This window comes from Canis lupus, chromosome 21, assembly GCF_048164855.1.
Source record: "Canis lupus baileyi chromosome 21, mCanLup2.hap1, whole genome shotgun sequence".
Lineage (NCBI taxonomy): Eukaryota > Metazoa > Chordata > Mammalia > Carnivora > Canidae > Canis > Canis lupus.
The window spans coordinates 41,669,174-41,690,577 of record NC_132858.1 but is presented as its reverse complement, the minus strand read 5'-3'; the positions used below and the strand labels follow the sequence as shown (position 1 = coordinate 41,690,577).

At 50.8% G+C, this 21,404-nt stretch overlaps 1 protein-coding gene and 1 long non-coding RNA gene across 18 annotated transcripts in view; one reads left to right on the top strand and one right to left on the bottom strand.

Annotated features, from left to right (window-relative positions):
- ATXN7L1 (ataxin 7 like 1) overlaps positions 1-21,404 on the top strand; it is a 245,291-nt gene that overhangs the window by 181,923 nt on the left and 41,964 nt on the right. For 14 of the 16 annotated variants that reach the window (XR_012014177.1, XM_072791529.1, XM_072791528.1 and 11 more), the window contains one exon: positions 6,822-7,044. Coding sequence is in view for 15 of the 16 variants with exons in the window: in XM_072791529.1 (XP_072647630.1) it covers positions 6,822-7,044 (223 nt within the window). In the remaining variant the exon portion in view is untranslated. Of the gene's footprint in view, positions 1-4,155; positions 4,364-6,402; positions 6,524-6,821; positions 7,045-21,404 lie in introns of those variants that run through there. The other 2 variants (XM_072791536.1, XM_072791530.1) reach the window with 2 other exon arrangements.
- LOC140613071 (uncharacterized) lies at positions 419-6,559 on the bottom strand. Of its 2 annotated transcripts, XR_012014183.1 has the most exons (3): positions 6,041-6,504; positions 3,639-3,787; positions 419-676 (listed from the first exon to the last, which is right to left on the bottom strand). It is a non-coding gene; the product is annotated as an uncharacterized lncRNA (long non-coding RNA). The 2 variants fall into 2 exon arrangements; XR_012014182.1 differs by lacking the exon at positions 3,639-3,787 and having other exon boundaries at positions 6,041-6,559.

The window sequence follows — 21,404 nt, the reverse complement described above, 5'->3', positions numbered from 1 at the left end:
AGGTCCCTTCGAATTCAGGGTTGTCCTTTATGGAAGGCATCCCGACTGTGGCCACGACTGCGGATGGAATCCATTGATAAAACAGAGCCCAGCTAATGGTTTGCCAAACACTTGCCCTCAGAGGTGGGGGCCGAAAGACAGTCCACGCTATCAAATGAGAAAGCCAGACACTAGCCTAAGCCTGAGCGAGCCTACACAACCGTGGTGGGCCACAGGTGACTGCGGGGCTGTTGAGAGCGGATGGGTCCCCTAAATACTATATTGGAGAATTCTGGACAAATTCTTACAAAAGCTGGGGCAGAGGACCACACTGGGCGTCAGTGGCGGGCTCAGCCATTCATGAGGCATCTGCACTGAGGTTTTTGATGCAGGATATTGATGATGTGAGTATGAAAATATCCCAGTGAATAAGCATGGAGTAGAGGAAGTCCAAATTTTTACTCAAATGGAATTGCCCCAGGACCTGGTGGATTTGGCAAGGGGAGAGGATTGTAGAGACACCAGACTCCCCACTCCTGCCAGAGATTTTCAGAATGCTGGGAGGCGGCGTCTGCAGGCCCCCCACTCAGCTGGTCTCCGGCTCTGCGCGCTGGAGTCACACCAGGATGGTTAAGACGTGTATGGTGAAGCAGGTGGTCTTAGAACAGCCAGCTGCCGAGGCCACGGGCTCGACTTCCTATGGCAGAAATGCAAAATATTTAGTAAAAGGATTTCGTTTTTCATTTCTTTGGTCCTGGAGTCCCAACTCCTTGAGGATGGGGTCTCAGGCTGTGGCATGGGGCTGTTGACCGTGACCTAAAAGGCATCTCTTTCCTCTTCCTAAGGAAGCAGGGGTGCCCTGCTGGAATGTCCACACAGTGGGCGGGGAGGGGTGGGGGGTCCTGAGCGCAATTCCAGGCTCCCCTCACGCACTACAGCACCTTCCAGGATTGCAAGGTGGTAGAGCTCAGACCACGGGTTCGGATGTATCTCCAAACCTCAGTTTTTTCATCTGTAGCATTGAGCTGTTAATGGTACCTCTCTTAGGATATTGTAACAATGAAATGCTACAGGGGAAATCAAGTGTTTAGTCGAGTGCCTGATACATGGGACTTTCTTAATAAATTATTAGTAGTGTTGGCCAGGGGACGGAGGGGTGAGACCAGAGGCTACTGATCCAAGATCAATCACTGAGGTTGCCCTCGACACTTAATTCCACATGGGTGTTCTCACAGTGATTTTGAGTAGGTAAGGGGTACTCATATATAGCGTTAGCACAATACATTGGTTTGGTCTCTCTGGCTGGAGAAAAATTGTAAGAGCCATAAACTGTTGCAGTCTTTCACTTTGGGAACTGCCCGTCAGAGATACAATCCTAGGGGTACCTGAGTGGTTTATTCACTTATGCGTCTGCCTTCGGCTTGGGTCATGATCCCCGGGTCCTGGGATCTAGCACCTCATCCCACATCAGGCTCCCTGCTCAGTGGAGAGTCGGCTTCTCCCTCTCCCTCTGCCCCTCCCCACCACTTGTGCTCACACTTATCTTCAGCTTGTGCTCGCTCACTCTCTCTCCCCCTCTCTTTCTCTTTCAAATAAATAAAATCTTTTTTTAAAAAAAGAGAATCCTAAAACAGTTTTTAAATAAACTGTAAAAAAAAAAAACAGTAAGTAGATAGTAAGAGAGTGGCTAAATAATATAGGGCAATGATTGAATATTGCCTAACCATTTAAAATGACTAGTATATGGGAATCAATAATGTATGAATAGAATAATGTTAATTGAAAAAGAATAGTCCAAAATATCGATTGATTACAGTTTTGCTCATGCATCTACTTACATTAACAAAGAAAGAAAAAGTGGAGAGAAAGGCTCTTTTTTTCTAAAAAAAAAATCTTTTTAAGTCTATAAAATATTTTAATAGTGAGTAAAAAATACAGTGTTCTATAAACTCTTCCAGGTCAGGGCAGTTGGAATAAGAATAACTATAAGGTAGATAAGGATCTACCTTAGGCCGTCCCTTGACCAAAACAGAAAAAAAATAAGCCCAGAGTATGTGAGGACTTGTGTCAGAATGACTGTAATATAAATCTGGAACACTCTACCCAGGGGCATTGTGCCCACACAGCAATATCTTTTTACAAGAAACTAAGACCTTGTCTGCTCCTATCACTAGCCCACCCACCTCTCCACCAAAAGAGAAAACCATGTGAGTTATCTACAGGCGGGTCTTCCCAGACTAGAGAAACACAGATTGAATAGGAATTGGATCTTTCTGAAAAATCTACTTAGTCCGTGCTACCCAGGACATCAGTTCTACCCATTTTCAAAAGCTTCGCCGAGTGAAGTGTGAAGCTCACCTCCTAAGGGAAGCTCTGATCACTGTGACCCGGGTTCCCCACTTAAAATTCGTACATAGGTTTTCCTCGCCTGCACCAGGTGGCTGCCTCACTTGTTCTCAGAGCTCAGGGGACAGGAGTACAGGTCTCTTTGTGGGATACCTTGAAGTAGTGATAGACTTCCTTCAGTTTGACTGATAAGGAACAGTTCAAATAGGAAATACTGCTTTAATCTGTTTATCACAATGCAAAATCACACATTAATAAAAAAAGATTAAGGGTGAAGTGCTATCTTCAAGTTTTGATGAGTACTCTCATATCCAACTTGTTCTTTTTTTTTTAAGATTTTATTTATTTATTCATGAGAGACACAGAGAGAGGCAGGGACACAGGCAGAGGGAGAAGCAGGCTCCATGCAGGGAGCCCAATGTGGGACTCGATCCCGGGACTCCAGGATCACGCCCTGGGCCGAAGGCAGACGTTCACCTACTGAGCCACCCAGGGATCCCCCAACTTGTTCTTCTGATTGGTCATTTAAGAAGAATTTATGGAACTAAAAACCAAGAAGAAAGCATATCCGTTGATTTAATTTTTTTTTTCTGTGAATTTAGCCCTGGAACATGTTGGCTGGGTCACTAAATAGGATTCCATGAGTAGGTGATTTTAGAATCATTGGTCTGGCTCACTAATTTTGTCTTTATTGGTACCCTTCCTTGTGATTTATCTTTACCTGTATTATTATTATTGTTATGTAAGAACTATGATTCCAGTATAGTTAACATACAGTGTTGTATTAGTTTCAGGTACACAATATAGTGATTCAACAATTCTGTACGTTACTCCCTCATGACAAATATACTTTTTTTTTTTAAGAGAGAGAGAAAGTATAAGTGGGATGGGGAGCAGAGGGAGAGGGAGAGAGAGAGAATCTTAAGCAGAATCCACGTCCAGCATGGAGCCCGATGCAGGGCTGGATCTCAGGACCCAGAGATCACGACTGAGCTGAAATCAAGCATCAGAGGCTTAACCAAATAAGCCCCCCAGGTGCTTCGTGAGAAGTGTACTTTTAATCATAAACCCCATCACTATTTCACCCTTTCCCCCACCCACCTCCCCTCTGGCAACCACCAGTTTGTTTTCTCTAGTCAAGAGTCTGTTTTTTGGTTTGTCTCTTTTTTTTTTTTTTTTTTTTTTTTACTTTGTTCGTTTGTTTTGTTTCTTAAATTCCACATATGAGTGAGATCATATGGTATTTGTTTACTTCTATTATTTTTAACTCTTGGTTTAGCCAAACAAAAGTCCTCTTCATTATCAAAGCTTACCTCTCCGCCAGAGCTGAGGACTATTTCTGCACATCCTTTCCCCCTACCCACTGTGTCAGCTTGAGCAAGCGATAAGCAAGTGAGTAAATGAAGGAAATTTCAAAACAGTAGTGGTAAACATCAAAATCTTATTTTCGTTCTGGAAACCCCTGCCAAAAAAGAAAATTGCTAAGCCAGACGCTTGGGAAGGGTAGCAAGTACCAGGGATTTGAAGTGAGAAGACTTGGTTCTGGTGTTGGCATTGCCCCCGACTAGCCCGGCCCTGCAGGCTGGTGACCGATCACCCCTCCAACCTCATCTATCAGCAAGGAGATCGGGCCAGCTGACTTTCGATCCAGTTCTGACCTTCCGTGCTTCTAAGTCCTGCGCTTCCTAATTTCCTGGCTTCGAATCTTGGTCACAGTACACCCCATTTCCTGTCTTCCTGAGAAACGGCTAGGCCCCTGCACACGGCCCAGAGGCCCATGCCTCGTGTAGCCACTGGCCCTGACCTTGGGGAGTCACCTCGCCGCCCTGGGTCTTCTTTGGCCAGTCAGCCGTGCGGAGGGTGGAGACGCCTGGCTGCTTCCTGCCTGCCTCACAGGGGTTGTAAAGGCCAGTACAATTTCACAAAGGATGAATTCCTCCAAGGAAGATCCTGCCTGAGTAAAATATCTCAATACTTCAGCCGCAGTGACTGCCGTAATATTCGGGAATCGTGAGGGATGAGGAGAGAAGGCCCTGGTGTAAGTACGCCTTGTATTTATGGTAATGGAGAGGCAAGAGACCTTAGAAGCCACCCAGGGACCCTCTTCATTTGCAGATAAAGACATGGAAACTGAGAAAGTGTAAGTGGTGAACTCCAGGCCATAAGCCCAATGCCGTGGCGTGGCTGGAGTTGGAGCCTAGATCTCTGGCTCGCAGCCCAGGGCTCTCCCACTACATCAAAGCAGGTGCCCTGGGACCAGCCCTTGGATTTTATTTTATTTTTTAAGATTTTATTTTATTATTTATTCATGAGAGACACACACAGAGAGAGATAGAGGCAGAGACACAGGCAGAGGGAGAAGCAGGCTTCATGCAGGGAGCCCGACGTGGGACTCCATCCCGGGACCCCAGGATCACACCCTGGGCTGAAGGCAGGCGCTAAACCGCTGAGCCACCCAGGGATCCCACCCCTTGGATTTTAAAACCTGCAGCAGGATGGTTCTGGGAACTGAGTACGTCTGCAACATTCTGCTCTGACTCAGTGAAGGAAAATCACCCAGGAAAGTTATTCAGTGTAGGCAACCTATGAGCACTGGTCAGGCCAAAGTACCCAACCACCAGACGGTCCTCAAAAATCTACTTTCCCAGGGCACCTGGGTGGCTCAGTCGGGTAAGTGTCTGCCTTCAGCTCGGGTGGTGATCCCACAGTGCCCGGATCAAGCCCCATGTGGGGCTCCCTGCTCAGCGGGGAGTCTGCTTCTGCCTCTTTCCTAGCTTCTACATTCTCTCTCTCTCTCTTTCCTTCTCCCTCTCCCTCTGTCTCTCTTTCTTAAATAAATAATAAAGTCTTAGAAAGAGGACCAGAGCCAATCTGCTTTGACACAACTTGGCAGCCCATTGGTATGAAGGAACCCAGAGAAACCCCAAAGTCCCATTCCTGACAGCCAGGTTACTCTGGCTTGCTTCTCCCAGGGCAGGGTGCCTGGAATAACTGCCACAAATGTCTCACTAATGAGAAAAGCCTGACACCCAGCTTGGAGATGGAGGGACAATGTGGCCTGCCATCTTTGCCTCCTACCTTGTTCGTTATCACATTCAACCCAGATTTCCAGATTTGTGATCTCCAGTTCTTACCATCAGGACATTTTTGGGGGTGGGGGGAGATTTTATTTTTAAGTAATCTCTACACCAGTGTGGGACTCGAACTTACAACACCGAGATCAAGAGTCAGATGCTGGGACGCCTGGGTGGCTCAGCGGTTTAGCGCCACCTTCGGACCAGGGAGTGATCCTGGAGACCCGGGATCGAGTCCCACGTCGGGCTCCCAGCATGGAGCCTGCTTCTCCCTCTGCCTGTGTCTCTGCCTCTCTCTCTCTGTGTGTCTGTCATGAATAAATAAATAAAAAATCTAAAAAAAAAAAAAAAGTCAAATGCTCTACAGACTGAGCCAGCCAGGTGCCCCCCATCAAGACATTTGATATTATTTTGTTTATTGACACATGAACAAAGCACTGACTGTATGTGGGATCCTGTCGTAGGCACCGGAGAGCCAGAGGGGACTTCAAATTTCAGAGCCTTTGTTTTTTGGGGGTCCACGATTCCTTCCTGTACTTGCGTACAAAGTTTTTGTGTGTGTAAAGTGCATTTTTTTTTTTTTGAGAGTGGATCCTTAGCTTGGATCAAATCTGTTACCCCATCACAGTTAAGAACCTTACATCATCATGCACCTGTTGTCCTGGTGAGCATCGTCATCCTGTCTGTCCATTGAGTCCCGACCACAGGGACTGACCACGTGAGGCATGACTGCTCAGAGCTCTGGTATTTTCTGTAGAACCTCAAGAAGCTGTGCCCATCCACCTAAACCGAGGCCCACATCTGTGACTTCTCGCCTGAGCATCGATAGGCTCCTACAGTCCCTGGCCTAGCAGCCCTGGCCCCGGACCTCAGTGAGCCCTGGAGAGGCCACAGTGGCATGTGGACAGGCCATTTCCTGGCATTCAAAGACCCTTTCATTCAGCCCTTCTGGTCCTTCTGACTAGTGCTCTTGCTGGGGATGGGGTGGGGGGTCAGGTTCTAGAATTTCCTATTTGTTCTCTTGAGATTCCCACCCTACGCACTGCCCTGAGGGACCTTGTGGCCTCGGAGTAGCTAGCGGCCTGGGGATGACTTTGGCTGTGTGGTTATCCCACTGTGTTCCGGTAATACCTGGTGGCCCCTCTGCTAGTCATGGGGAAGTAGTTTTGCTGAAGGAGAGCCTGCTGAGCCTCCTGTTCTCACCGAGGCAGTAGTTTTCTCATGCCATTTGATACAGGAATTCAAAATGTAATCATTCCTCGTTGGTGGGATAGGAGCAGAGGTCCAGACAAAATCGTAGCCAGAACTGGGGCTTCAGGGGTGCCAAGGACACTGCAAGATAAACATGTGTATTTGAGGATGCGTGAGTGTGTGGGTCTCACTCGCTTCAGGTGATGTGCTGAATTCTTTCTTCCTCTGCAGAGAGAAGACACGGTTCAATGTGTAGACCTTCTCCCTCGCCAGCATCTCCACCCTCCAATTCCAGGACGTCATTAGTACAGGTGAAAACAAAAGCCTGTCTCAGCGGCCAGAACTCTGCCAGCAGCACCTCAAAGCCATTCAAAACGCCCAAAGACAATCTACTTACCTCCAGCAGCAAACAGCACACGGTCTTTTCTGCAAAAGGATCAAGGGACAAACCATGGTGAGTGTCGGGCGCTGGCAGCCCGCAGCTGTGTGTCCTCCCTGCTTGTCCCTGTCACCACAGGAAACGGTGTTTACCCTCTGGCTTTGTTCCTGGGCATCGTGTCCAGGAATTTGGGGAATGAGGAGGGCAGGGACAGAAAACCATGACAATGGTGGGGTGAGAAACCCAAACCCCTAGAGGGAACGCAGGCCTTTAAAGCGCCGTGTGCCTGAATGGGGGGAAGCTCTTCTGTTCCCGAGAGCTGAGCCAAGTCGTGTCATCGAACAGGGTGACAGAGAAATATTCCTCAGTTATGTGGTCACCTCTCAATTTTCTGCCCCAGTGAAGAGAAGCACTGATGTAAATAATCCAAAGCACAGTTTGCCCAGCGGGGAGTGAGGCCCTAGGAGGCAGGCCCCCCACTGAGCCGCTCTGCGGAGAGCAGCTGGGCCTCCACTCCTCTACCAGCTACCCACAGAGGCAGATAGTGGGAGCTGAGCCTCGGAGGAAAAGAGGAAATCCAAAGAGAATGTCACCCCTTTGATGTGGTGGGAGAGGACTGGTTGCAGGTGACCATGGAGAATCAGAGGCTTTGGGTTCTTCTTTTTTTTTTTTTAATCTCAGTCTTTACCCCAAAGTCAGCAAAGGTTACCTGTGGAGCAGACAGATAGGAAGCCAGACTGAAAAGGAGGACAGGAAGAGAAGGTGAATGTCTTCAAGTGCTGACAGCCCCAACGTGGAGCACTTAGGGACTGGCGAGTTACTGAACCTCTAGCCTTCTCGTGTAGGCGTCACGAAGGCGGACAAGGGACAAGCGTGGAGCCTGCCTAATTTATATATTTAAAGAGAAAAAGTGTTCTGTTAATGAATGATAGTTAATTACACTTAAGTTCATACCTAGTAAAGCTGTGGATTAAAAGCATCCATCAATTAGTTTGTCACTGCTCCCTGGAAATTATGATGACTTTGTAAAGAGCTAATTACACCAGATCCATTAGAGAGCCTCTTGTGCTAGAGTGGGAAGGTTTAGACACAGCTGTTGGGGGCGGTGGGGTAGCTACCTGTCATACAGGTGGGCTTGCTGGGCCAGCTTTGTTCTCTCTGCTTGTTCGGATCTCAGGTCCATCCTGTAGGAGAATGTAGCAGGTTAGGGAAGACCCAGCCTGAGCGTGACGGTTGGTGGCCTCTGCACCTGGTTGCTCAGAGTGAGAGGCTCCCTTTTATCGGTGACCTCGGAGAGCGCCTGCCAGCTTGTTTGCCCGGGCAGTATCAGGCGTCTCGAGGTGAGCGCACGCTCTGGCGCACTGCCCGGGTACAGACGTCAGCTGGCTGACTCTGGGCAAGTTGCTCAATCTGGTGTGCCTCAATTTTCCTCATCTGTAAAATGGGCCTAATGCTAGCTCTCCCCTGTGGAATTGTTGTGAGGGTCAGGTGAACTAATTTTTATAAAAGCAGCAAGAGGGATCCCTGGGTGGCTCAGCGGTTTAGCACCTGCCTTTGGCCCAGGGCGTGATCCTGGAGTCCCAGGATCAAGTCCCACATTCGGGCTCCCGGTGCATGGAGCTTGCTTTGCCTTCTGCCTGTGTCTCTGCCTCTCTCTCTCTCTCTATGTCTATCATAAATAAATAAATCTTTAAAAAATATATATTAAAAGCAGCAAGAGCAATGTCTGGAGCAGAGCGCACATTCGATAAATACATGGTGATAATGTTACCATCATCATCATCATCATCGTTATGGGCGCCAAAGGATTGAGCTCCTCAACTGGTGCTAAAGGTTGAGAAGTCCAATCTCTCTGCAGAACTAGAGAGATGAAGTTGAAAACAGAGAAGGATAAAGTCATTTCTTCAGGGTCCAGACATGAGGTCCTGAGAAACCAGAGGGGCTTGTGGGGAATGAGCCAGAGGAGAATCAGGGTCCTGGAAGATCAAAGCGTGAGCACAGCGGATGACAGACAATAGACGTGGTCCCAGCCCTGAGGGGACCCCTGGGTTAGATCGGCCCCGCGCTGCTTTCAGACCAACTCCAACACGCTCATGCTGTGAGCCAGAGCTGGGCGGTTCTGTTCTAGCAGAGTCTGCAAACGTTAGCCAGGACCCAGAGGAGAGCAGCCCAAAGGATTGCAAGGAGGCAAGTCCTTCTTATGAAAAAAGAGGCTCCAGGGGGCGCCTGGGGGGCACAGTCGGTTAAGCAGCTGCCTTGGGCTCAGGCCATGATCTCAGGGTCCTGGGATCGAGTCCTGCGTTGGGCTCCCTGCTCAGCAGGGCGTCTGCTTCTCCCTCTCCCTCTGACCCTCCCCCTGCTTGTGCTCTCATTTCCTCTCTGTCAGATAAATAAATAAAATCTTAAAAAAAAAAAAAAAGAGGCTCCAGAAACTAGAGCACTCGCCTTGTGAGAAGAGCGGGAAGCCAACAGGTGATCTGCCCACCTTCAAGGAGGCAGATCTGCAGAGGGACAGGGCGCCTCTGCCTCTCTGCCTGCCACCAGCCAGGCTGAGGGCCCCCTGCCCTCCACCACCAGGGCCGTGTCGGGAAGGCTGGGCAGGCTTCCCCTGGAGACTCGGAGGGCTGCGCCTTGGCTCTGGGGCGCTTCCCCTGAGAGCACTGTGAAAGAGCCAGCCTCAAGTCAGGCTCAGCCACGAGCTTTCCGTGTGCGCTTGAACAAGTCACTTCACTTCTCTGGGCCTCATTCTCAAGCCTGACTAGTTTGTGATTCTAAGTCACAGTCATCCCCCGAATTCTCAAAGGTTCCTCGTTGCCTACTGGACTGAGAGGCCCTCAGCCCGACGTAAGAGACCCTCTACAAACTGGCTCCCAACCCCCTAATCCAACCCTCCAGTACCATCCCATTACCCCGGCTTCCCCACTGTGTCTTCCTCTGGTACCTTTGCCTAGAACACCCATCCATCTGCCTTTACTCAATTGAACACTTAATAAGTACCTATGGTCATACTATCTGCCAATTCTGTAACAAGGCCTGAGGACATGTAGGCCCCCTCACGTCCCCCGTGGCATCTTTGTGCAAGATAGAAAAAGGCCTGGATACAGCCCTGTCCCAGAGTGCATGGTCAGCTAATGGTCTTCATCACTTCCTCAGCAAGGCATCCTAGTGCAGTGCATAACCCGTGCAACTGTACATTGCAGCCTTGGGGATGCAAGATTAAATAAGACGCAGACTCTTAGAGAGTCTGTAATAAGAAGAGATGTGAGCTAACGCAGACTACAATGTGATAAGAGCTAAGATATTGGTAGCTCAAGGGATGGGCACCTACCCCAGTCTGAGGACCCAGGAAAGGTTTTTCAGAAGGGGTCACACTTGAGCTGAGTTTGAAGGATAAGTAGGAATAATCTAGAGAAAGAAAGCTGGATTCGAATGGCAAATGTTATGTTATATATATTTTACCACAGTTTTTTTTTTTAACTTTTTTTTTAAGAAAGTGGGAAGAGAGTCCCAGGCAAAGAAAGGGAACAGAATGCACAGGCGTATTTGCATGTGGGGAGAGGTGGGAGAGGAAACTGGGGAGGTGGGCAGGGCCATATTATCAAGTTCCACTCTGTGTGCTAAGTTCAGGGACTTGGACTTCATCCTGAAAACTTCACAGAGCTGTTAAAGGAGCAGCGTCAGGGGTGCCTGGGTGGCTCAGTCAGTTGAGCATCCGTCTCTTGATTTCGGCTCAAGTCATGATCTCAGGGTGGTGAGATCGAGCCCCACGTCAAGCTTGGCCCTGGGCGGGGAGCCTGCTTAAGATTCTCCTTCCCCCTGCCCCTCCCACCCACCCACCCCTAAAAAAAAAAGGAGCAGCCTTGAGTGATGGTAGAGCACCGTGCCAGCAGTGTATAGGATGGCTTGAGATGCCACCTGGAAAGCAGCAAGAACAGTCAGCGTGTTTTTGCATAAGCCAGGTGAGGTGTGGCCACATCCTGTATGCAGGTAGCAGTCGTGGGCAGAAATATTAGCGGGGAGAAGGGGCCGGGTGGGAGAAATATTAGTAGGGGAAATGCCACAGGACTTCAGTGTTCATTGCACGCAGGGCTCGTGCTATGAGAGAAGACCCGGATCCTGCTGATGTTCCAGGCAACTGGACAACTGGATGACCGGTCCTGCCGCTTTCTCAGGAAGAGGATAGAAAAAGCCAGAGTTTAGGATGGGAAGGAGAGGATGAATTCAGCTGAGAAGTCAGTGGAGAAGGAACTGTAGATGCTTCCAGGGATATTGCAGACTGCAGTCCGGACCACCGCAATAAAGCCAGTATCACAATAAAGCAAGTCCCATGAATTTTTTGGTTTCCCAGTGCATATAAAAGTCATGTGTGCACTCTATAGTCTGTTAAGTCTGTATGTGCAACAGCATTACATCTTTTTTTTTTTTTTTTTTTTTTTACTATTTTATTCATTCATGAGAGACTCAGAGAGAGAGAGAGAGAGAGAGAGGCAGAGACAGAGGCAGAGGGAGAAGCAGGCCCCACGTAGGGAACCCGACATGGGACTCGATCCCGGGTCTCCAGGATCACGCCCTGGGCTGAAGGCGGCGCTAAACTGCTGAGCCACCTGGGCTGCCCAGCATTACATCTTTTAAAAAAACAGCGTATACACCTTAATTTAAAAATGCATTTTTTTAAGATTTTATTTATTTATTCATGAGACACAAAGAGAGAGGCAGAGACACAGGCAGAGGGAGAAGCAGGCTTCATGCAGGGAGCCCAATGTGGAACTCGATCCCGGGACCCCGGGGTCACAACCTGAGCCGAAGGCAGACACTCAACCACTGAGCCACCCAGGTGCCCCTAAAAATACCTTATTGCTATGAAAAGTGCTAACTATCATCTGAGCTTTCAGCAAGTCATAATGTTTTTGCTGGTGGAGGCTCTTGCCTCGATGTTGACAGCTGCTGACTGATCTGGGTGGCGGGTGCTGAAGGTCGGGGTGGCTGCGGCAATTCTTTAAAGTTAGACAACAATGAAGTTTGCCACATTGGTTGACTCTTCCCTTCAAGAAGGATTTCTCTGTAGCATGCGAGGCTGCTCGATAGCGTTTTGCCCACAGTAGCTACAACACTTTTCAAAACTGGAGTCCATCCTCTCAACCCCGGCCACTGCTTTGTCCACGAGGTTTCTGTCATGTTCTCGATCTTTTGATGTCATTCCCACAGGCTTCACAGCATCTTCTCCAGAAGTAGGTTCCATTTCAGGAAACCACTTTGTTCATCCATCAGGAGCGCCTCCTCATCCATTTAAGTTCTATCATGAGATGCAACATTTGGCCACTTCTCACCCTAGTTCTCTGGCTGTTGCTACCTTTTCTGCAGTCATTTCCTCCACAGAAGTCTTGAACACCTGTTTGTTTGTTTTATAAAGGTTTTGTTTATTTATTTAACAGAGAGAGAGAGCACAAGCAGGGGGAGGAGCAGAGGGAGGAGGAAAGCAGAGAGCCCCATGTGGGGCTCCATCCCAGGACCCCGGGGTCACAACCCGAGCCAGAGGCAGACACTCAACCGACTGAGCCACCCAGGTGTCCCAAACCGCTCCTAATGGCATCTAGAAGGATGAATCCTTTCCAGAAGGTTTCGAGTTAACTTTGCCCAGACCCCTCAGGGGAGTCACAATCCGTGGCAGCTGTGGACTTGTGAAATGTATTTCTTCAACAGTAAGACTTGGAGATCAAAATGGCTCCTAGATCCATGGGCTGCAGAGCGGGACGCTGTGTTAGCAGGCATGAGAACAACAGGAGTCGCACCGTACATCTCCATCAGAGCTCCTGGGTGACCAGGTTCATTGTCAGTGAGCAGTCATATTTTGAAAGGAATCTTGTTTTCTGAGCAGTAGGTCTCAACAACGGGCTAAAAATATTCAGCAAGCCATGCTGTAAACAGATGTGCTTTGTTGTTTCATTCAGGGAGCCCAGGCCCAGTAGATTTAGCGTAATTCTTAAGGGCCCTCAGACTTTTGGAATTAATAAGGGATTAGGTATAACCTAAAGTCACCGGCTGCCTATCAGGAGAGCTGGCCTGTCCTCCGAAGCTTTAAACCAGACATTCACTTCTTCTCTCTGGATCCAAGAGTCCCAGATGGCATCTTCTTCCAATAGAAGGCTGTTTCACCTACAATGAAAACCTGTTGTTTAGTGCAGCCACCTTCATTCATGATCTTAGCTAAATCTTCTGGAAAAACTTGCTGCAGCTTCTGTGTCAGCACCTTCTGCTTCTCCTTACACTCTGATGTTATGGAGACGGCTTCTGTCCTTAAGCCTCATGAACCAACCTCTGCTAGCTTCAAACTTTGCTTCTCTGGCTTCCTCTCATCTCTGAGCCTTCACAGAATTGAAGGGAGTTCAGTTGGGGCCTTGCTCTGGACTAGGCTTCGGCTTCAGGGAGTGTTGTGGCTGGTTTGATCTTCTGTCCAGACCGCTAAAATGTTCTCCATATCAGCAGTAGGGCTGTTTTGCTTTCTTATCACTCGTGTGTTCACTGGAGTAGCGCTTTTAATTTCCTCCAATAATTTTTCCTTTGTATTCACAATTTGGCCGACTGGTACAAGAGGCCTAGCTTTTGGCCTATCTCGGCTTTCAACATGCCTTCCTCGCCACGCTTAATCATTTCGACCTTTTGGTTTAAAGTGAGAGACGTGTGACCCTTTTTTCCCCTTGAACACTTACAGGCTGTTGTGGGGTTATTCACTGGGCTGATTTCAGTATTGTTGTGTCTCGGGGAATGGAAAGGCCCAAGGAGAGGGACAGAGACACAACCTCTGGCCGGTTTATCGGCTACGTTTGTGGTCTTCTGCGGCTGCGATGTGTGGTGCCCCCAAACAACTACTACAATGCTAACATCAAAGATCACTGGTAACAAATATAACAATAATAAAACGTTTGACGTATTGCAAAAATTACCGAAAGATGACACAGAGACACAAAGTAAAAGTACTGTTGGAAAAATGGCACCAATGGACTTGTTCAATGCAGGGTTGCCACACACCTTCAATTTGTAAAAAAAAAAAAAAAAAAAAAAAAAAACAGCATGTACAAAATGCAAAGTGAAATGCAGTAAAAGTAGGTCTGTATCTGAGAAACACCCACATGGAGGTGGCACTGGTTGTTTTGGGCCAGAGGTCAGGACACAGGCATGGGTTGGGAATGGATCTTTGAGAGTCAGCAGTGTAGACACAGGTGTGGACACTGTAGGTACAGATGGAGCCTCCAGGGAAGCTCCGTAGCTCAAGATGGGCAGGGGCCAAGGGCAGGGCCGAGGAGAGTCGGGGGCCAGGGGAAGAGGGGCCCGAGGCGGCAGGGACTGCTAAGCCAAGGTTCTTCCCACAGCATCCTGGCCTTTCTTTTCTGGTCCAAATCGTCACTGCCCTCCCTGCTTGCCCCACCAGCCACCTTCTTCTTGGACCCTGCCCCTCATCCCTCACCCACTTCCTCCCCGCAGGCCACTGAGATGCTGGCATCTCCTTTTAATTCCCACAGCACTTCATTTTTACCTCTCCTGTGACTCTATTCATGGCCGGCCCCAGGTTAGACCTCCTGTCATTCCTTCTGCTCGGTAGTAATCACAGGGCCTCCTGCACGGGAGGGCCTCACACTCAGCAAACATGGTCCCCTTGTCAGTAAATATTTGTTGAATTGAATGAAATTGATCTGACCATTGAAAGGGTTTGTAAGATTTCTATTCTTGGAGACAGTTAACCTTTTATCTACAATTGTTTGGACTGTCACTCTCGGATGGAAATATAATGTGCGACACACGTGGAATTGTAAGTTTTCTAGTAGCCACGTTGGAAAAAGTGAAAAGACACCATTTTTAATAGGTTATTTTATTTAACCTAATGTATTGCAATCTTGTAATTTCAACATATCATCAGTGAAATCATTTATGTTCTTTTTTTTTTTCCTACCAAGCCTCTTTGAAAGCCTGTGTTTTATACTTGCAGCATGTGTCCATTTGGACACTAAATTTTCATCAGAAATACTTAATTCTGGTATGCCTGGGTGGCTCAGTGGTTAAGCACCTGCCTTTGGCTCAGGTCTTGATCCTGGGATCCTGGGATCGAGTCCCACATTGGGCTTCCTGCATGGAGCCTGCTTCTCCCTCTGCCTGTGTCTCTGCCTCTCTCTGTGTGTCTCTTGTGAATAAATAAATAAAATCTTAAAAAAAAAAAGAAATACTTAATCTGTATTTAGATTTATTAAAGAACTGGAGGTTATAAAATGAATTCGCATATCCAGGTTGTTCCAAACACACTTAAGCATTTTCAATAACTGAATCCAGTTCCTCAGCCACTTTCTTTTTTTAAGATTTTATTTATTTATTTGAGAGAGAGAGGGAAAAAAAACCACACATGGTGAGGAGGAGCAAAGGCAGAGGGGGAAGTAGACTCCCAGCTGAGCAGGGAGCCCCATTCGGGCTCAGTCCCAGGACCTGGAGATCATGACCCCAGCCAAAGCCACCCAGGCACCCCCCTCAACCACTTTTTAAAGCTGCTAGTGGCAGCTATATCACACAGCATAGATCTGGAGCCCTAGGCCGGGTGACCCTGGGCGGGGCCCTTTGGTTCGTTGATTCACAGGTGCCTGAATGTGGTTCCTGGCATCTCTGTGATGTTATGTTCCCCCCATGAGCTGACAAATTCCGGGGTAGAAGGAACGTTTGCTCTGCTCCCAGGCTACCTGGCTGCTGCTGGGTAGGAGGTGGGAACAGGCCTGCAGGACCCTGGCCGACAGAGCAGAGACTCCCCTGCCCCAAAGGAGCTCTGTAGCAGCCCCTAAAAGTCAGGGAAGCATAAGGCTTGCGTACAGGTGGTGGACCGTGGCCTTTACCTTAGACTTGACAGCAGGTTAGGGGCACCCTTTACCAGGTAGCTCAAATTCCCGTGTAGGGCAATAAAAATCACCACTCCTAAATTCAAGCTGACCTTCTGGCATCTCACACAAGGTTAAATTGCCTGCGGGTTTGTTGTCTTCTCCCTTGTGTGGCTGGGGAGGTTAAAAAAGAACTCTGCATTAGAAGAAAGGGAGAAACAGAGAGGGGGTGCTCCTGGGGATCTGCCCGGCAGCACTCCCAGCTCCCCGCACCCCCCGCGAGTTCCCAGGGCCCCGCTCCCTGACCTGCAGGGGGTCAGAGGCCAGAGAATCCCCTGCTGTCACCTTGGTCATCTTGCCGTAGAGGTGTCCACGGGGCCCCTAAGGGCCCAGGGAGGGCGGCAAGGTGATTCCGTCCCCAGGTGGAAGTTGACAGGGAGCTATGGCTGTTTGGCTCTTTTGAGCTAAAAGGAACATTCCAGCCTTTACTCTTGAGCCCCTGCTCAGCCAGGGGACTAGCCCCGCACAGGGACGGAGTCAGCCAGCCTGACTTTCCCATCTGCTGTCACTTCAGCTACCCTGTCCAGGAAGGGAGCCATCGGGGAATGCAGACCTGCAAACCCGTCGATGTGGGCGGGAGCGGAGAGGAGGCTTTCCTCCCTGCATGGCTTGTTGCCTTCTCTTTGGGCCTTATCAACCCACACGTGTGTGCTGAATGCTAAATATGCTGAGCTATTAAAAATGCAGGAGATGAGCCAGAGCAAAAGAAAAACTCAGCAGGCTCCCTGGCCTCCTGTGTGTGCCCGACAGCGAGGTGGGGGACAGCGTCGCTCCCCTCCCGGAGCGCTGGGGGCCGGGCTGGCGCGGGGAGGGACAACGGAGAGGCCCTGGCCCGGCGCCTTGGGAGAAACGAGGCCGGCTTATCGGGTCTCGCCTGGCGTTAGCGTGACGTGGGGGCAAGGCCACGGTGGTTAGCAGTGGCTCCCGGGGCTCGGGCCGTCTCTCCCGCCCAGGCTGCGAAATAGCAGAGATCGGCGGGGCTGCAGACCCTCCGCGTGGCCGCAGCCCTCTGACCGGATTCTTGCAGTGGCCTCTGCCTCCCGCCTTGCCCACACCGCGGTCCACACCGCCGTCCACAGCGCCGTCCACACCGCCTGGCAGCTGTGCGCCCCTCCCTGCTCAGCGCTCTTCAAGGGCTCCCGGGTGTTGGCCCAACAGAGTAGAGGTCTAACCCCTTCGGAGGAGGATATGTGACCTGGCATTTCCCCCTTGTGCCGCCGGTATTTTAACTCCTTTATTTCCTATTTCGGGGGCCCCGGTCTTGCCTGTAGCTCCTCAGACAGGCCTCCCTGTGCTGGCTCGCGCTGTTTCTCTTATCAGGAGCAGCCTCCTCGCCCCACACACGCCCCAAGGCTCTGCAGGAGTGCCACTCCCTCCACGAAGCCTTCCCGGACTTTTTATACAGACTGAGATGATTCTTCCTCTAAGCTCCCGCTACCACTCAACATGTTCCTGTGAGAGCTACCGTCATATATTGTATTTATTTACACCTTTAGCCTCTCCTGCCACCAGCTGGACCTTCAGCTCCTTGGCATCCTTGGTGCCCCATGACATCCGGCACTTGATGAATGAAGGAATGAATGATGGGTGAATGAATGAAGTAGCCTGTGAAATAGAACTGCTCCTTCCCCCTCCTCATAGAGATTTTTCTGATGCTGAAGGAAACGGCAGGTATAAATAGCTTATCTTTTGAGTTCTTGATGAGAAACCAGAGTGCCAATTCCCATCATGGAATTCTTGTTCCTGTCCCAATTATAAGAGCTAGGGAGGGAGAACTGTGGTTCCTCGATGATAAAAAGGAAAAACCCTTTGTGCTCTGGCAAGGAGGGGAAGGATCGGCGCACCCTGTGCCACAGCCCCCGTCTGCGGTTGTGCCCATGTCCCAGTACGCCCTTGACCGAGGCAGAGTTGTCGGTATGGCATTCGACAGCAGCCCCTCCCTGGAGCCCATGTACACACCCCGCCCCTCCCGCAGGAGAAGAGGGGGGACATTCTGAGGCCAGTTTTACCCCTAGTGGTGCAGGTTTGGGTAACAAGAGAGGAGGGGGTAGGGTGGAGGGTTGGGAGAGGAAACGCAGGTGGAGAGAAGTAAGTAGGTGGAGGAGTGGAAGGGGCAGCTGGTGAGAGCAGGAGGGACAGGCCGAGGATGCAAGCATGGGGGGGTGCAGTGTCCCTTCCAGGACAGGGAGGCAGAGGAGCGGAAACCTCTCAAGTGCTGCGAGCTCGCTGGGTTTCCAGGTGATGGAGATAAGCACAATGGACAGCTCCACGGTGTAGACTCAGCTGACCCTGTCCGGTCACAGAAGTGCTCAGAAGCAGGGACCAGCATCTAGGGAAGGAGACCAGAGGCTCAGACAGCTGGGGAGGGAAAATGGCACGACAGAGAAAGGGAGTAGGAGCCACAGAGATTAGTATCCCCGATGCCCTCCACGTTCACACTGCAACGTTGCACCTTTTGGAGGCGTCCGTAGCGCAGCCCCCCTTGAGGCTCCCGTCTGCTGGGGGACGAGGAGGCAGCAGGCCCACGGATGGAGGCGGATGGCCTGAGATTACAGCTGTGCCACGGCGGAGCCGGAACCCACCCCGGACTTCTCACGGCCGGTGCCGAGATCAAGTGCGCCGTCCTTAGAGCCGCCTGAGGTCAGGCCCCATTGCTGTCCTCTCTTTGCTGGATGAACACCCTGGGGCAACCTTCCCAAGCCCCCGGTTCCTTACCTATAAACTGGGGGTGAGAGTCCAGCACAACCTTCGATCTTCGATATAAGCACATAGCTTACTGGCCAGCGTGTGGCAGATGCTCAGTGTGTGAGTGTCAAGGGACAATGAGAGGAGGAGGGGGCCAGGTGGAGGTTTGACAAGCCCCCCCCACCCTCACCTTTGTCATTGCCCTGGCACCGGGGAGAGAGAGCTGCAGGCCGGTCCTTACCCAAAGCATTCGTTCTGGTGGAGCACTGGTTTGTTTTTTTATTATGATATGGGACTTAACCTTTCCTGGGAACATTCATTCATTCATCGAGCATTTATTCAGCCCTTCCTAAGTGCCAAATAATGCATATGTCACTGGGATCCCTCCAGAGCGACTTGTGCACGTGGTCATCCTTGTCCCCAGGTAGCTCGTTTTCTGGTCAGGCCACATACACATAGAACTGAGGCCTGGCCATCTGACACGGTAAATGTGGCACAGACACCCAGGAAGGAACAGCCAGCAGTGTGAGAGTAGGACGTTTCCTCCGGACCTGGGCAGACGGGAGAGTGTTCACCCGGGCAAGGGAGGAGGGCACACCTGCAGAAGGAACTGCCCAGCCCACGGAAAAGCCTGGAGCCAGGCTGAGCGCTGAGTGTGCAAGGAGCAGTGAGAGCACCATGAGGCTGTGGGGAAGGTTCCCCCCACCCCCAGGTGGGGGAGCCGTGGAGGCCAGGCCATGAGGCTGGACCCTGGGCAGCAGGGAGCCTGCCAAGCCTTTCGAACAGCAGGCTGGCAGGGTCAGATTTGCCTGGTGTCCAAGTGGAGCCAGAGTAGAGCCAGGAGGCTGGGACAGAAAGACGGGTGGTGGGGATTTTCATCAAGGCTCCGAGAGCCAAGAGGACGAGGCAGGGAGACTCGAGAGTGGCCGAATGTCAAGGAAGAGCCCAGGTCTCTAAATGGATGGTGATGTTGTTAATGCAGTTTAAAAAAAAAAAAAAAAAAAAAAAGACAAAGCATATTTAATTTGGGACAAAGAATTTCCTGAGTCTGGCTGTAGGTCCAAGTGAAGACTCTAAGTCTCGATGGTTTAAACAAAGTGTGTTCTGGATATAGAGGCCGTGGGGGCTGCGGGGTGCCAGCCCGGGAGGGAAGGGACCAGCAGAGTGAGTGACACCCTGGCTGCCCGGCCTCTTGCGAGGGAAGACATCCCGGGGCTCTCTGTCCCTGGAGGAAGGCGGGGAGCAGAGGGGAGCGGAGGGGAGCAGAGGCCGCCCACCGCGCCACACCAACGGGTAACCTGGGGTGCTGCGCCATCCCTGGTCCCCAGGCTGCTCAGAACAAGCTTCCTGAAAGCGAAAGCTGAGGACCTGAGCTCGGGGCTCGGCTGCGGCCTCCCCTGGCAGGGGGACGGAGGATGCTCTGGGAGGAGGCCTCTTCTCTCCCCCGGGGCGGTGTTGGCTCCTGGGCTTGAGAGGCACAGTGAAAGGTCTTGGCGGCGCTGGTTCTGGAAGGCGAGGAGCAGGCTGGGCAGCCTGCAGCTCCAGCAGCGGGAGCCTGTGACCTCTGGCGGCCACCGAGGGGAGTGCTGCTTCTTGCTGCTCCAGAGCAGAGCCGGTGCTGGGCCCGGCGGGCGTTTGGGGCTCCGTTCCACTCTGCACCGGCACTCCTTCCAGAAGCCACTTGCTTCCTGGTTTCTGACGTCTTACATCCTACCCTCAAAGGCTCTGATGCCATTTATGCATTGATGTGCGTTTCGCCGAGTATTTATTTTAGGTGCCACCGGTTTGGCCTAGGGTTTGTGTCAGACCTCTCCTGGACGCACCGCCCACGGCCACACCGCTGCAGGCAAGCTGGTCCCACGTGCACTCCAGAGACAGCCTGTCCAGCGTGACTTGCCCTACTGTGCCAGGACTCTGTTTTTCCTTCTTTAGCTTCCTCTCATCTAGCTTATTGATTTTTCCCACAGTCTTAGGGCATTATGACCACCACCACACACCCCCAGGAATGTCATTTAGTGCCTGTTGGTCTCCCAGGGGGTTTGGAGACCACGTTCTGCACATCCTTCTTCAGGAAGCCCTGAGTAACGAAAGTGCCAGAGAGAATAGCAGAGGCTGGTGCTGGGGCTTCCTGCTTCCAGGCAGCCTGGAGCAGTTATTCTTCCAGAAGACATCGTAGAGCCAGAAGGACCCCCATTGCCTAACGTACTTTGGGGTTGCAGGACAACATGTTTGCATAGGGGAGGCTGGAGTTCCTGCTCACGCTTCCTCCAGAATGTGTTCTCCAGGGGGGCGCTCTAGCCACTGGTCCAGGCTCGGCCAGTGCATAGAAACCAGGGATTGAGAATCAGGCAGGGAGACTTCCTACCTAGCTCAGCTTTTCCTCTCCACTGAGCTCCCCAGAAGTGGTCCTCCATTCTGTGTGAGTCTGGAAGGCCACTAGCTCTCACCCTCTGCTGCCCCTGTCTCAACCCACCTCATGTACCCCTCCCTCCATTGCGGGACCAGAAGGGCAAAGGGGACATAAATTTCTGATGAGTTGCACCCCAGATGTCTACCCCAGAAGAAGCAGGATTGGTAGGGAAAGGGGAACAGCATGATCCTCTCTCCCCTTTGTTGTTTTAGCTCCCATTTATTAAAAGCCAACCGTGTGCCGAGCATTATGCTAAGCATTTCATACGTATTATCTCATAATCACTTCAAATCTCCATCATGATCTTCATTTTACTGATAAGAAAACTGAGGCCCAGAGTGGCAAAGTGCTGAGATAAGGTAGGCAGGGCCAGCGCCCGTGCCTGAGTGGGTTTTGCACTGCACGAGGCCGTCCCTCGGAGGAGGCGAGAA